General features: G+C 44.0%; 1 protein-coding gene across 1 annotated transcript; it reads right to left on the reverse strand.

Moving 5' to 3' along the window:
- LOC123082196 (uncharacterized) lies at positions 1–1,794 on the reverse strand. The gene is made up of 4 exons (XM_044504578.1): positions 1,570–1,794; positions 1,217–1,482; positions 425–892; positions 1–323 (listed from the first exon to the last, which is right to left on the reverse strand). The coding sequence occupies exons 3-4, from the start codon at positions 708–710 to the stop codon at positions 73–75; spliced, it is 537 nt and encodes a 178-aa protein (XP_044360513.1). The 5' UTR covers positions 711–892; positions 1,217–1,482; positions 1,570–1,794; the 3' UTR covers positions 1–72.
- Between the last annotated feature and the right edge of the window lie 13,229 nt (positions 1,795–15,023).

Here is a 15,023-nt window from a genome sequence, read left to right on the forward strand (position 1 = left end):
ACGGGGCTTGTTTCTCGACCTGCCGGTTCGACCTCCTGAGCAAGGTTTTGGTTTGCTGTCGCATTGGCGATCTCAGTTTTCTTCCCGCGGACCATCATTTTTATCATACATTTCTTGATACATTTTCATGACATCTGGATCTTGCAGCTCTTGCTCCCTCAACTTTCTGTCTGTCTCAGACAACTTAGCGTGCTCAGGATCATCAGACCATTCTTTCATATCAACTTCATCATTGCTTTCATTGTCAGAGATGTCAATAACCCCGTGAACCAAACCTGTCGTCGCACTCGCAGCCGGTGCACGGGATGCTATCTCCATCTCATCTGCAAAAGCATACACACAAAAGTAAGCACACAATTATAAGTTGCTTCTGCATCCAGGAATCAGTAAGCATTTTTAGATCAAAGTTTTTTCCTGTACTCACATTCCGCATCCAGCTCTGCTTCAAGTTGCCGAGCAAGTTGATCATCTAGATGCACGTCATCTATCCGCTCCACCCTGCACACAACCACATCACCAGGCCCCTGCACATCACCATCTCCAACACCTTCTTGTTTTACCAATGGGATGCTTGTGCGTGCCCTAACATCGTATGATGCCGCCTGAGAGGCATGTACATGCATCGCATTGATCTCCTCCAGAACAACATCCATTAAACCAGCATCAGCTACCAGAAACAAGCCCCAAGATGTGTTACCATATATGATCATCCATTCACATTTTGCAAAAACAAAATAGTCTAATTGCAAACCATTCTTCTGAAGATGGACCTACTATCTTACCTGGGCAATTGTTATCTTCGTCTTGCACAAGTGGTACAACCTTGTTCACGTCCGCATCTTCCTTGACCACACTGTCAGTGCTAGAGGCTGGTGTTTGTACCGCTCGCCCCCTTCAAGTTTGAAAGAGATTATTCTTAGCAAGGCATCAACATTTGTCATCGGTAAGCTCATAAAAAATTCTCAACCTGAGAGGGATTACAAATGATTTGTGTCAACCAAACTGATTCTCTGCTCATCTAATTGCAGTTCAAACTACTAGCTCACATGAAGCCTAATTAGATTAAAACATCAAGTCCTCACACTAATTCATATCAGACCATGGATTACTGCCACACCAAGAATTCAACCAACAATGCACGGCCACAAACAGCGTGGAAATACGTTTAGTGAAATTCTTCATAGCACAGATCAAATTTAAATTCAGCTCCCCTCACCTTTTTATTCCAACCAGGAGCCTGGGGATTTATCTTTCCTATGGAGAGCTCAGAAGTCGGAGGCGAGTTGTCCTTCTCACTGTTGCCGCTTGAGCCACGTTGCAGATTCGCCCATCTCCGCTCGTCGCCGCCGGTGCAGACGCCACGCAGATCCGCACATGCCGCTCACACCCTCCAGCAACGGCACCACCACCGTTCGCCTGTTACCGTCCGCCGGCAAACCTTCCGGCAGCAGACTCTCTCCTACCTCCTCACTCAGCGTGGATCTATGGCAGAGAAAGCAAATAAACCTCAATCCCCTGTGCTCCACTCTACAAATCACACGCAAAATTGGGGGGAAATCGCTCTCATACCTACGGATTGGATGCATGAGAAACTCCATTAAGCGTCGGTCGCCCGTTCTCCCACTTCCTCCCTCTCTACCTCGTCACCTAAAATGAATGCCGCGTTGGGGAAGAAGAGTCTGGATCTGCAGTCGTTTCGAGGCTGTCGCTCTTTATTTTTTTAGGATGGCTGTCGCTCTTGACGGAAACCATCTTATCCGAGCCATGGAACAGACGTACAACAACGAACCTGGGCCAAGCAGCTGGCCCACTCTTAGCACATACGTATTTTGGCACAGTGCGCAATTACCAGCGCTTCAAAACCAACGTATTAGGAATTGGCCCAGATCCCCATGCGCTAGCGAAGGCACAAGATATCGAGCGTATATGTGCTCGCGACCATATACTCCGCGTCCATGCCAGCTTTCCCTTTATCTTACTACAATAAAGTATGAGGCCCACTTGTTCCCAACAGCGTTCTTATTTTTCTGTACGATTATTCGCTTGGTTACTCCTGACAAATGGGGTCACACTTATCATTGTGAGATAGATAGACCTGACATGTGGGTCTAGGCTTATTTTTGTCATATAACATGGTCAACTGGTTTGACGTGAAAATAACAATGTCTAATGGCATTTTTGAGCAAACATCTAACGAGGTGATGGCATTTTTGAGATATCGAATGGCATTTTGAGCAAACATCTCACGAATTAATGGCATTTTTGAGTAGTTGTAATTTCTAATGGCAAAACTGAGTAGTGAGACACAACTAGTGGCGTAAATGATACAAACCTCAAATAGCATTAAATTAAGGGCCGTGCTACGCGTCGGCCGACGGATCTTTCAGAAAGATCCACCGCCTCGCGAGCCGTCCGATTGTACGAGGCGAGTCGTCCGTTTTTGTTGTGTAATTTCCTGCAACAATACTCTACCGTACAGACACACACCCTCATATATACGTACACGCACTCATCTTTGTGAATGCACACTCTGAGAGACTGAGCCGGCATATCATCTTTAGATTAATGAAGTAACCACATGCGTTTTCGTAGTCGACGGGAACGTCTCCTCCGACTGAATGAATAATACCAAAAAGTCTAAAATAAATCTAGAAAAATGTGAGCACTAATGCCAAGTCTAAGACATAAACCCAGATGGATTGGTTCCACCAGAAAAAGCCAAACATCTGAGTTAGACTCGGTTCATGAAATAATGCTACATCTATGGATAGTTTTTTGAGATAGATCTTTTTTAGGAGGAGAGGTTAATAACCACGAATGAGTTGAACTTCCTAACCGTGCCTATAGGTCTAGCAATTTCGGTGGTAGCGTCTTGTAAGTTGTGTATGTCACATGTTAGTTTTTCTTTAATTTCAGTTGTTCTAGGCAAGAAGTGCAAATGTATGTTTTAGGATTCATGTCCAACTTTTGTTAGAATTGCATTTCGTTGTGAGTGCAAATTAGATTTTGGTAGTGTATGAGTAAAAAGGGTTGTTTTTGACTGGTAAAATGGCAAGGGCCCTAAGATGTGGCGCTCGATCGGGGTGGGGAGGGTGCATTGAACGAGTCAGTCTTCTGGCTTCACCAGTGGTAAAATTTATTGTGCATCCTCTCCGGTCCTGTGGTCGGCTAGCGCCTTGAACATTGTGTACATATCATATTAGCTTTTATTTAATTTTAGTTTTTCTGGGTAAAAAGCGCAAATGTATGTTTCAGGATTCATGTCCAACTTTTCTTAAAATATCATTTCGTTTTGGGTGCAAATTAGATTTTAGCAGTGTCTGAGTAGAAAGGTTGTCCTTGACGGGTAAAGTGGTAAGAACCCTAATATGTGCCAAACGATCGAGGAGAAGCCCCCCTCCCCCCAGCCAAACGTTTGGGTTTCCCTAGGAAAAACACCACCATCAAACGTTTTGCTGGACATGTCCTTTTCAGGCCTCCAAGCCTAACATTATTTTTTTGAGGGAAACAACAGGACTTTGTTGCGTATTTTTATTGATTTTTTAAAATAAAGTACAAAGAATTCCATGCCTGATTACCATTTTCTTTTGTATACAAAAAGTAAAAGAATATATAAAAAAGATTTATCATGATGTATGTAAAATAAAGCTGTATAAAAAATTGCCAACTTATACAGAAACAGTTTTGCCATGATCTAGATTATGAAAAATGACATGCTACTTTATAAAACTACCATTTCTCTAATTTATAGATTTACAATGAGTATGATCAAAACAAACAAAAAATGTGTGATCTAAAAAAACTAAATTACCATGCTAAACTTAAAAAAAATTGTCATCCTCTAGAAAAAAATGTTTTATTTGGATAAGCCCCAATTAGATTCTACATTTTTTCCAAAAACATACAAAAAATCATACACAGGGATTGCCATGGCAATAAAAAGGAAAAAATGCCATGCCATAAAAAGTAAAAATGCCATGTTATTGACTATTAAAATGCCATGCTCCCAACAATAAAACTGTCATGTTATTTTTAACAAAATGACGTGCTTCTAATAATAAAAGTACCAATCTCTTATTAATTAAAATGACAAGTTCTTGATTATTAAACTGACATCATCTAAAAAATAAAAATTGCCATGTTCTTGACTATTAAAATGCATTTTTCTCTTAATAATATAAAATTATGATCCTCTTATTAATAAAAAATGCCATTTTACTCACTATTAATAAAAATCCATGTTATTAATTATTAAAATGCCATGCTCTTAATAATAAAAATGCCATGCTTTCAAATAAAAAATTCTTAGTCTTAGTAGAAAAAGTAATTGTCATTCGACTTATATTAAAAATGCACATGGCAAGTTTAGAAGAAAAAAAATCCTCTAAAAAATAAGGATTTTTTTGAAGGAAATATGCCCTAGAGGCAATAATAAAGTTGTTATTTATATTTTCTTATATCATAATAAATGTTTATTATTCATGCTAGAATTGTATTAACCGAAAACTTAGCACATGTGTGAATACATAGACAAAACAGAGTGTCCCTTAGTATGCCTCTACTTGACTAGCTCGTTAATCAAAGATGGTTAAGTTTCCTGACCATAGACATGTGTTGTCATTTGATAAACGGGATCACATCATTAGAGAATGATGTGATGGACAAGACACATCCGTTAGCTTAGCATAATGATCGTTAAGTTTTATTTCTATTGCTTTCTTCATGACGTATACATATTCCTCTGACTATGAGATTATGCAACTCCCGAATACCGGAGGAACACCGTGTGTGCTATCAAATGTCACAACATAACTGGGTGATTATAAAGATGCTCTACAGGTGTCTCCAAAGGTGTTTGTTGGGTTGGCATAGATCAAGATTAGGATTTGTCACTCCGAGTATCGGAGAGGTATCTTTGGGCCCTCTCGGTAATGCACATCACTATAAGCCTTGCAAGCAATATGACTAATGAGTTAGTTACGGGATGATGCATTACGGAACGAGTAAAGAGACTTGCCGGTAACGAGATTGAACTAGGTATGATGATACCGACGATCAAATCTCGGGCAAGTATCATACCGATGACAAAGGGAATAACGTATGTTGTTGTTGCGGTTTGACCGATAAAGATCTTCGCAGAATATGTAGGAACAAATATGAGCATCCAGGTTCCATTGTTGGTTATTGACCGGAGATGTGTCTCGGTCATGTCTACATAGTTTTTGAACCCGTAGGGTCCGCGCGCTTAACGTTCGATGATGATTTGTATTGTGAGTTATGTGTTTTGGTGACCGAAGTTTGTTCGGAGTCCCGGATGAGATCACGGACATGACGAGGAGTCTCGAAATGATCGAGAGGTAAAAATTGATATATTTGAAGGTGGTATTCGGACATCGGAATGGTTTCGAGTGGTTCGAGTATTTTACTCGAGTACCGAGGGGTTACCGGAACCCCCCGGAGGAAGTCATGGGCCTCATGGGCCATGGGAGAGAGAGGGGACAGCCCACAAGGGGTGGATCCCCCCCATGGGAGTCTGAATTGGACTAGGGGAGGGGGCGGCTCCCCCCTTTCCCTCTCCCTCTCCTTCCCTTTCCTCTCTGATGAGAAAGGAAAAAGGGGGGACCAAATCCTACTAGGAGTGGAGTCCTAGTAGGACTCCCCCCATGGCGCGCCCCTCTTGGCCGGCCGCCTCCTCCCCTCCTCCTTTATATACGGGGGCAGGGGCACCCCAAAGCACAACAGTTGTTCTCTTAGCCGTGTGTGGTGCCCCCTCCATAGTTTACTCCTTCGGTCATAGCGTCGTAGTGCTTACGCGAAGCCCTGCGCGGATCACATCACCATCACCGTCACCACATTGTCGTGCTGACGATACTCTCCCTCGACCCTTTGCTGGATGAAGAGTTCGAGGGACGTCATTGAGTTGAACGTGTGCTGAACTCGGAGGTGTCGTACGCTCGGTACTATATCGGTTGGATCGGAAGACGTTCGACTACATCAACCACGTTAACCTAGCGCTTCCGCTTTCGGTCTACGAGGGTACGTGGACACACTCTCACCCTCTCGTTGCTATGCATCTCCTAGATAGATATTGCGTGATCGTAGGAAATTTTTTGAAATTTCATGCTACGTTCCCCAGCAGTGGCATCCGAGCCAGGTCTATGCGTAGATGATATGCACGAGTGGAACACAAACAGTTGTGGGCGATAATAGTCATATTGCTTACCACCAACGTCTTATTTTGATTCGGCGATATTGTTGGATGAAGCGGCCCGAACCAACCTTACATGACCATGTTCATGAGACCGGTTCCACCGACAGAAATGCAACTTGTTTTGCATAAAGGTGGCTGGCAGGTGTCTATTTCTCCAACTTTAGTTGAATCGAATTTGACTATGGCCGGTTTGAAGGTTAAAATAGCACACTTGACGAAAAATCGTTGTGGTTTTGATGCGTAGGTAAGAACGGTTCTTGCTAGAAGCCCATAGCAGCCACGTAAAACTTGCACCAACAAAGCAGAGGACATCTAACTTGTTTTTGCAGGGCATGTTGGGATGTGATATGGTCAAGACATGATGTGATAATTATTGTATAAGATGATCATGTTTTGTAAAAGTTATCGACAACTCGCAGGAGCCTTATGGTTGTCGCTTTATTGTTTGAAATGCAATCGCCATGTAATTGCTTTACTTTATCACTATGCGGTAGCGATAGTTGTAGAAGCAATAGTTGGTGAGACCACAACAACGCTGCGATGGAGATCAAGGTGTCAAGCCGATGACAATGGAGATCATGACGGTGCTTTGGAGATGGAGATCAAAGGCACAAGATGATGACGGCCATATCATGTCACATATTTTGATTGCATGTGATGTTTATCTTTTATGCGTCTTATTTTGCTTAATACGGCGGTAGCATTATAAGATAATCCCTCACTAAATTTCAAGGTATAAGTGTTCTCCCTCAGTGTGCACTGTTGTGACAGTTCGTTGTGCCGAGACACCACGTGATGATCGGGTGTGATAAGCTCTACGTTCACATACAATGGATGCAAGACAATTTTGCACATGCAGAATACTCGGGTTAAACTTGAAGAGCCTAGCATATGCAGATATGGCCTCGGAACACTAAGACCGAAAGGTCAAACGTGAATCATATAGTAGATATGATCAACATAGAGATGTTCACCATTGAAAACTACTCCATCTCATGTGATGATCGGACATGGTTTAGTTGATATGGATCACGTGATCATTTAGATGACTAGAGGGATGTCTATCTAAGTGGGAGTTCTTAACTAATATGATTAATTGAACTTAAATTTATCATGAACTTAGTCCTGATAGTTTTTTTGCATATCTATGTTGTTGTAGATCAATGGCCCATGCTACCATTCCCTTAAATTTTAATGCGTTCCTAGAGAAAGCTAAGTTGAAAGATGATGGTAGAAACTACATGGACTGGGTCCGTAACTTGAGGATTATCCTCATTGCCGCATAGAAGAATTACGTCCTGGAAGCACTGTTGGGGAACATAGCAGAATTTTAAAATTTTCTACGCATCACCAAGATCAATCTATGGAGTCATCTAGCAACGAGGGAGAGAAGAGTGCATCTACATACTCTTGTAGATCACGAGCAGAAGCATTCAAGAGAACGGGGTTGATGGAGTCGTACTCGTCGTGATCCAAATCACCGAAGATCCTAGCGCCGAATGGACGGCACCTTCGCGTTCAACACACGTATAGAGCGAGGACGTCTCCCACGCCTTGATCCAGCAAGGAGGAGGGAGAGGTTGAGGAAGAGGGCTCCAACAGCAGCACGACGGCGTGGTGGTGGTGAAGCTGCAATACTCCGGCAGGGCTTCGCCAAGCTCTTACGAAGGAGGAGAGGTGTTGGGGAGGGGAGGGGCTGTGCCTTGGATGTTGTATGCAGACCTCCCCTTGCCCCTCTATTTATAGGGGAAGGAGGAAGGGGCCGGCCCCTCTAGATGAGATCTAGAGGGGGGCGGCGGCCAAGGGGAGGGGACTTGCCCCCCCAAGCAAGGGGGCGCCCCCTTTAGGGTTCCCCCCCCCAACCCTAGGCGCATGGGCCCAAGGGGGGATGCAGCCAGCCCATGTAGGGCTGGTTCCCTTTCCTCTACAGCCCATTGGGCCCTCCGAGAGAGGTGGCCCCTCCCGGTGGCCCCCGGAACCCCTCTGGTGGCCCCGGTACAATACCGATATGCCCCCGAACCTTTCCGGTGACCGTATGACAACTTCCCACATATAAATCTTCACCTCCGGACCATTCCGGAACTCCTCGTGACGTCCGGGATCTCATCCGGGACTCCGAACAACATTCGGTAATCACATATACAAATCTTCCTAACAACCCTAGCGTCACCAAACCTTAAGTGTGTAGACCCTACGGGTTCGGGAGACATGCAGACATGACCGAGACGACTCTCCGGTCAATAACCAACAGCGGGATCTGGATACCCATGTTCGCTCCCACATGCTCCTCGATGATCTCATCGGATGAACCACGATGTCGAGGATTCAATCAATCCATATACAATTCCCTTTGTCAATCGATACGTTACTTGCCCGAGACTCGATCGTCGGTATCCCAATACCTTGTTCAGTCTCGTTACCGGCAAGTCACTTTACTCGTACCGTAATGCATGATCCCGTAATCAATCACTTGATCACATTGAGCTCATTATGATGATGCATTACCGAGTGGGCCCAGAGATACCTCTCCGTCATACGGAGTGACAAATCCCAGTCTCGATTCGTGCCAACCCAACAAACACTTTTGGAGATACCTGTAATGTACCTTTATAGTCACCCAGTTACGTTATGACGTTTGGCACACCCAAGGCACTCCTACGGTATCCGGGAGTTGCACAATCTCATGGTCTAAGGAAATGATACTTGACATTCAGAAAAGCTACAGCAAACGAACTACACGATCTTTGAGTTATGCTTAGGATTGGGTCTTGTCCATCACATCATTGTCCTAATGATGTGATCCCGTTATCAATGACATCCAATGTCCATAGTCATGAAACCATGACTATCTTTTGGTCAACGAGCTAGTCAACTAGAGGCTCACTAGGGACGTGTTGTGGTCTATGTATTCACACATGTATTATGATTTCTGGATAACACAATTATAGCATGAACAATAGACAATTATCATGAACAAAGAAATATAATAATAACCATTTTATTATTGCCTCTAGGGCATATTTCCAATAGTCTCCCACTTGCACTAGAGTCAATATTCTAGTTACATTGTGATGAATCGAACACCCATGCAGTTCTGGTATTGATCATGTTTTGCTCTAGGGAGAGGTTTAGTCAACAGATCTGCCACATTCAGGTCTGTATGTACTTTACAAATCTCTATGTCTCCATTTTGAACACTTTCACGAATGGAGTTGAAGCGACGCTTGATATGCCTGGTCTTCCTGTGAAACCTGGGCTCCTTGGCAAGGGCAATAGCTCCAGTGTTGTCACAGAAGAGAGTCATCGGGCCCGACGCATTGGGTATGACTCCTAGGTCGGTAATGAACTCCTTCACCCAGACTGCTTCTTGTGCTGCCTCCGAGGCTGCCATGTACTCCGCTTCACATGTAGATCCCGCCACAACGCTTTGCTTGCAACTGCACCAGCTTACTGCCCCACCATTCAAAATATACATGTATCCGGTTTGTGACTTAGAGTCATCCAGATCTGTGTCGAAGCTAGCATCGACATAACCCTTTACGACAAGCTCTTCGTCACCTCCATAAACGAGAAACATTTCCTTAGTCCTTTTCAGGTACTTCAGGATATTCTTGACCGATGTCCAGTGTTCCATGCCGGGATTACTTTGGTACCTTCCTACCAAACTTACGGCAAGGTTTACATCAGGTCTGGTACACAGCATAGCATACATGACAGACCCTATGGCCGAGGCATAGGGGATAACACTCATCTTTTCTCTATCTTCTGCCGTGGTTGGGCATTGAGCCGTGCTCATTCTCGTACCTTGCAATACAGGCAAGAACCCCTTCTTTGACTGATCCATTTTGAACTTCTTCAATATCTTGTCAAGGTACGTACTCTATGAAAGACCAATGAGGCATCTCGATCTATCTCTATAGATCTTGATGCCTAATATATAAGCAGCTTCTCCAAGGTCCTTCATTGAAAAACACTTGTTCAAGTAGGACTTTATGCTTTCCAAGAATTCTATATCATTTCCCATCAATAGTATGTCATCCACATATAATATGAGAAATGCTACAGAGCTCCCACTCACTTTCTTGTAAATGCAGACTTCTCCATAAGTCTGCATAAACCCAAACGCTTTGATCATCTCATCAAAATGAATGTTCCAACTCCGAGATGCTTGCACCAGCCCATAAATCGAGCGTTGTTGCTTGCACACCTTGTCAGGATTCTTAGGATCGACAAAACCTTCCGGCTACATCATATACAATTCTTCCTTAAGGAAACCATTAAGGAATGTCGTTTTGACGTCCATTTGCCATATCTCATAATCATAGAATGCGGCAACTGCTAACATGATTCGGACGGACTTCAGCTTCGCTACGGGTGAGAAAGTCTCATCGTAGTCAACCCCTTGAACTTGTCGATAACCCTTAGCGACAAGCCAAGCTTTATAGATGGTCACATTACCATCCGCGTTTGTCTTCTTCTTAAAGATCCATTTATTTTCTATGGCTCGCCGATCAACGGGCAAGTCAGTCAAAGTCCATACTTTGTTTTCATACATGGATCCTATCTCGGATTTCATGGCTTCCAGCCATTTGTCGGAATCCGGGCCCGCCATTGCTTCTTCATAGTTCGAAGGTTCACCGTTGTCTAACAACATGATTTCCAAGACAGGGTTGCCATACCACTCTGGTGCGGAACGTGTCCTCGTGGACCTACGAAGTTCAGTAGTGACTTGATCTGAACTTTCATGATCATCATCATTAACTTCCTCTCTAGTCGGTGCAGGCACCTCAGGAACATTTTCTTGAGTTGCGCCGCTTACCGGTTCAAGAGGTAATACTTCATCAAGTTCTACTTTCCTCCCACTTATTTCTTTCGAGAGAAACTCTTTCTCTAGAAAGGACCCATTCTTGGCAACAAAGATCTTGCCTTCGGGTCTGAGGTAGAAGGTATACCCAACAGTTTCTTTAGGGTATCCTATGAAGACGCATTTTTCCGACTTGGGGTTCGAGCTTTTCAGGTTGAAGTTTCTTGACATAAGCATCGCATCCCCAAACTTTTAGAAACGACAGCTTAGGTTTCTTCCCAAACCATAATTCATACAGTGTCGTCTCAACGGATTTCGACGGAGCCCTATTTAAAGTGAATGCGGCAGTCTCTAAAGCATAGCCCCAAAATGACAGCGGTAAATCGGTAAGAGACATCATAGATCGCACCATATCCAATAGAGTGCGATTACGACGTTCGGACACACCATTACGCTGAGGTGTTCCAGGCGGCGTGAGTTGTGAAACTATTCCACATTTTCTTAAGTGTGTGCCAAATTCGTGACTCAAGTATTCTCCCCCACGATCTGATAGCAAGAACTTGATTTTCTTGTCACGTTGATTCTCAACCTCACTCTAAAATTCCTTGAACTTTTCAAAGGTCTCAGACTTGTGTTTCATTAAGTAGACATACCCATATCTACACAAGTCATGAGTGAGGGTGAGAACATAACGATAGCCACCGCGAGCCTCAACACTCATTGGACCGCACACATCAGTATGTATGATTTCCAATAAGTTGGTTGCTCACTCCATTGTTCCTGAGAACGGAGTCTTGGTCATTTTACCCATGAGGCATGGTTCGCACGTGTCAAATGATTCGTAATCAAGAGACTCTAAAAGTCCATCTGCATGGAGCTTCTTCATGCGTTTGACACCTATGTGACCAAGGCGGCAGTGCCACAAGTATGTGGGACTATCATTATCAACCTTACATCTTTTGGTATTCACACTATGAATATGTGTAGCATTACGCTCGAGATTCATTAAGAATAAACCATTCACCATCGGAGCATGACCATAAAACATATCTCTCATATAAATAGAACAACCATTATTCTCGGATTTAAATGAGTAGCCATCTCGAATTAAACGAGATCCTGATACAATGTTCATGCTCAAAGTTGGCGCTAAATAACAATTATTGAGGTTTAAAACTAATCCCGTAGGTAAATGTAGAGGCAGCGTGCCGACGGCGATCACATCGACCTTGGAACCATTCCCGACGCGCATCGTCACCTCGTCCTTCGCCAATCTCCGCTTATTCCGCAACTCCTGCTTTGAGTTACAAATGTGAGCAACCGCACAGGTATCAAATACCCAGGAGCTACTACGAGTACTGGTAAGGTACACATGAATTACATGTATATCACATATACCTTTAGTGTTGCCGTCCTTCTTGTCCGCTAAGTATTTGGGGCAGTTCCGCTTCCAGTGACCACTTCCCTTGCAATAAAAACACTCAATCTCAGGCTTGGGTCCATTCTTTGGCTTCTTCCCGACAGCTTGCTTACCGGGCGCGGCAACTCCCTTGCCGTCCTTCTTGAAGTTCTTCTTACCCTTGCCTTTCTTGAACTTATTGGTTTTATTCACCATCAACACTTGATGTTCCTTTTTGATTTCCACCTCTGCTGATTTCAGCATTGAATACACCTCTGGAATGGTCTTTTCTATCCCCTGCATATTGAAGTTCATCACAAAGCTCTTGTAGCTTGGTGGAAGCGACTGAAGTATTCTGTCAATGACCCCGTCATCCGGGAGATTAACTCCCAGCTGAGTCAAGCGGTTATGCAACCCAGACATTTTGAGTATGTGCTCACTGACAGAACTATTTTCCTCCATCTTACAGCTAAAGAACTTGTCGGAGACTTCATATCTCTCGACCTGGGCATGAGCTTGGAAAACCATTTTCAGCTCTTCGAACATCTCATATGCTCCATGTCTCTCAAAACGCTTTTGGAGCCCCGGTTCTAAGCTGTAAAGCATGCCGCACTGAACGAGGGAGTAATCATTGGCACGTGACTGCCAAGCGTTCATAACGTCTTGATTCTCTGTGATAGGTGCGTTACCTAGCGGTGCTTCTAGGACATAATCTTTCTTGGCAGCTATGAGGATGATCCTCAGGTTCCGGACCCAGTCCGTATAGTTGCTGCTATCATCTTTCAGCTTGGTTTTCTCTAGGAACGCGTTGAAGTTGGGGACAACGTGGGCCATTTGATCTACAAGACATATTGTAAAGATTTTAGACTAAGTTCATGATAATTAAGTTCATCTAATCAAATTACTTAATGAACTCCCACTCAGATAGACATCCCTCTAGTCATCTAAGTGAAACATGATCCGAGTTAACTAGGCCGTGTCCGATCATCACGTGAGACGGACCAGCCAACATCGGTGAACATCTTCATGTTGATCGTATCTTCTATACGACTCATGCTCGACCTTTTGGTCTTCCGTGTTCTGAGGCCATGTCTGTACATGCTAGGCTCATCAAGTCAACCTAAGTGTATTGCGTGTGTAAATCTGGCTTACACCCGTTGTATTCGAACGTTAGAATCTATCACACCCGATCATCATGTGGTGCTTCGAAACAACGAACCTTCGCAATGGTGCACAGTTAGGGGGAACACTTTCTTGAAATTATTATGAGGGATCATCTTATTTAAGCTACCGCCGTTCTAAGCAAATAAGATGTAAAACATGATAAACATCACATGCAATCAAATAGTGACATGATATGGCCAATATTATTTGCTCCTTTTGATCTCCATCTTCAGGGCTCCATGATCATCGTTGTCACCAGCATGACACCAAGATCTCCATCATCATGATCTCCATCATCGTGTCTTCTTGAAGTTGTCTCGTCATCTATTACTTCTACTACTATGGCTAATGCTTTAGCAATAAAGTAAAGTAATTACATGACGTTTATGTTGACACGCAGGTCATAAATAAATAAAGACAACTCCTATGGCTCCTGCCGGTTGTCATACTCATCGACATGCAAGTCATGATTCCTATTACAAGAACATGATCATCTCATACATCACATATATTATTCATCACATCCTTTGGCCATATCACATCACAATACACTTGCTGCAAAAACAAGTTAGACATCCTCTAATTGTTGTTGCAAGTTTTTACGTGGCTGCTATAGGCTTCTAGCAAGAACGTTTCTTACCTACGCCAAAAACCACAACGTGAATTGCCAGTTTCTATTTACCCTTCATAAGGACCCTGTTCATTGAATCCGATCCGACTAAAGTGGGAGAGACAGACACCCGCCAGCCACCTTATGCAACTAGTGCATGTCAATCGGTGGAACCAGTCTCACGTAAGAGTACGTGTAAGGTCGGTCCGGGCCGCTTCATCCCACGATGCCGCCGAATCAAGATAAGACTAGTAACGGCAAGTAAATTGACAATATCGACGCCCACAACTGCTTTGTGTTCTACTCGTGCATAGTAACTACGCATAGACCTAGCTCTAATACCACTGTTGGGGAACGTAGTAGAATTTTAAAATTTTCTACGCATCACCAAGATCAATCTATGGAGTCATCTAGCAACGAGGGAGAGAGGAGTGCATCTACATACCCTTGTAGATCACGAGCGGAAGCGTTCAAGAGAACGGGGTTGATGGAGTCGTACTCGTCGTGATCCAAATCACCGAAGATCCTAGCGCTGAACGGACGGCACCTCCGCGTTCAACACACATACGGAGCGAGGACGTCTCCCACGCCTTGATCCAACAAGGAGGAGGGAGAGGTTGAGGAAGAGGGCTCCAACAGCAGCACGACGGCGTGGTGGTGGTGAAGCTGCAGTACTCCAGCAGGGCTTCACCAAGCTCTTACGGAGGATGAGAGGTGTTGGGGAGGGGAGGGGCTGCGCCTTGGATGTTATATGCAGCCCTCCCCTTGTCCCTCTATTTATAGGGGAAGGAGGAAGGGGGCCGGCCCCCTCTAGATGAGATCTAGAGGGGGGTGG

Source organism: Triticum aestivum, chromosome 4A, assembly GCF_018294505.1.
Source record: "Triticum aestivum cultivar Chinese Spring chromosome 4A, IWGSC CS RefSeq v2.1, whole genome shotgun sequence".
In the NCBI taxonomy this organism is placed as follows: domain Eukaryota; kingdom Viridiplantae; phylum Streptophyta; class Magnoliopsida; order Poales; family Poaceae; genus Triticum; species Triticum aestivum.

Excerpts from the sequence above, each read along its gene's own strand:
- LOC123082196 (XM_044504578.1), bottom strand. The coding sequence starts at position 710 with ATGATCATATATGGTAACACATCTTGGGGCTTGTTTCTGGTAGCTGAT. Across the intron at positions 324-424 it reads AGCAGAGCTGGATGCGGAAT|ATGAGATGGAGATAGCATCC; the intron begins GTGAGTACAGGA and ends ATGCTTTTGCAG.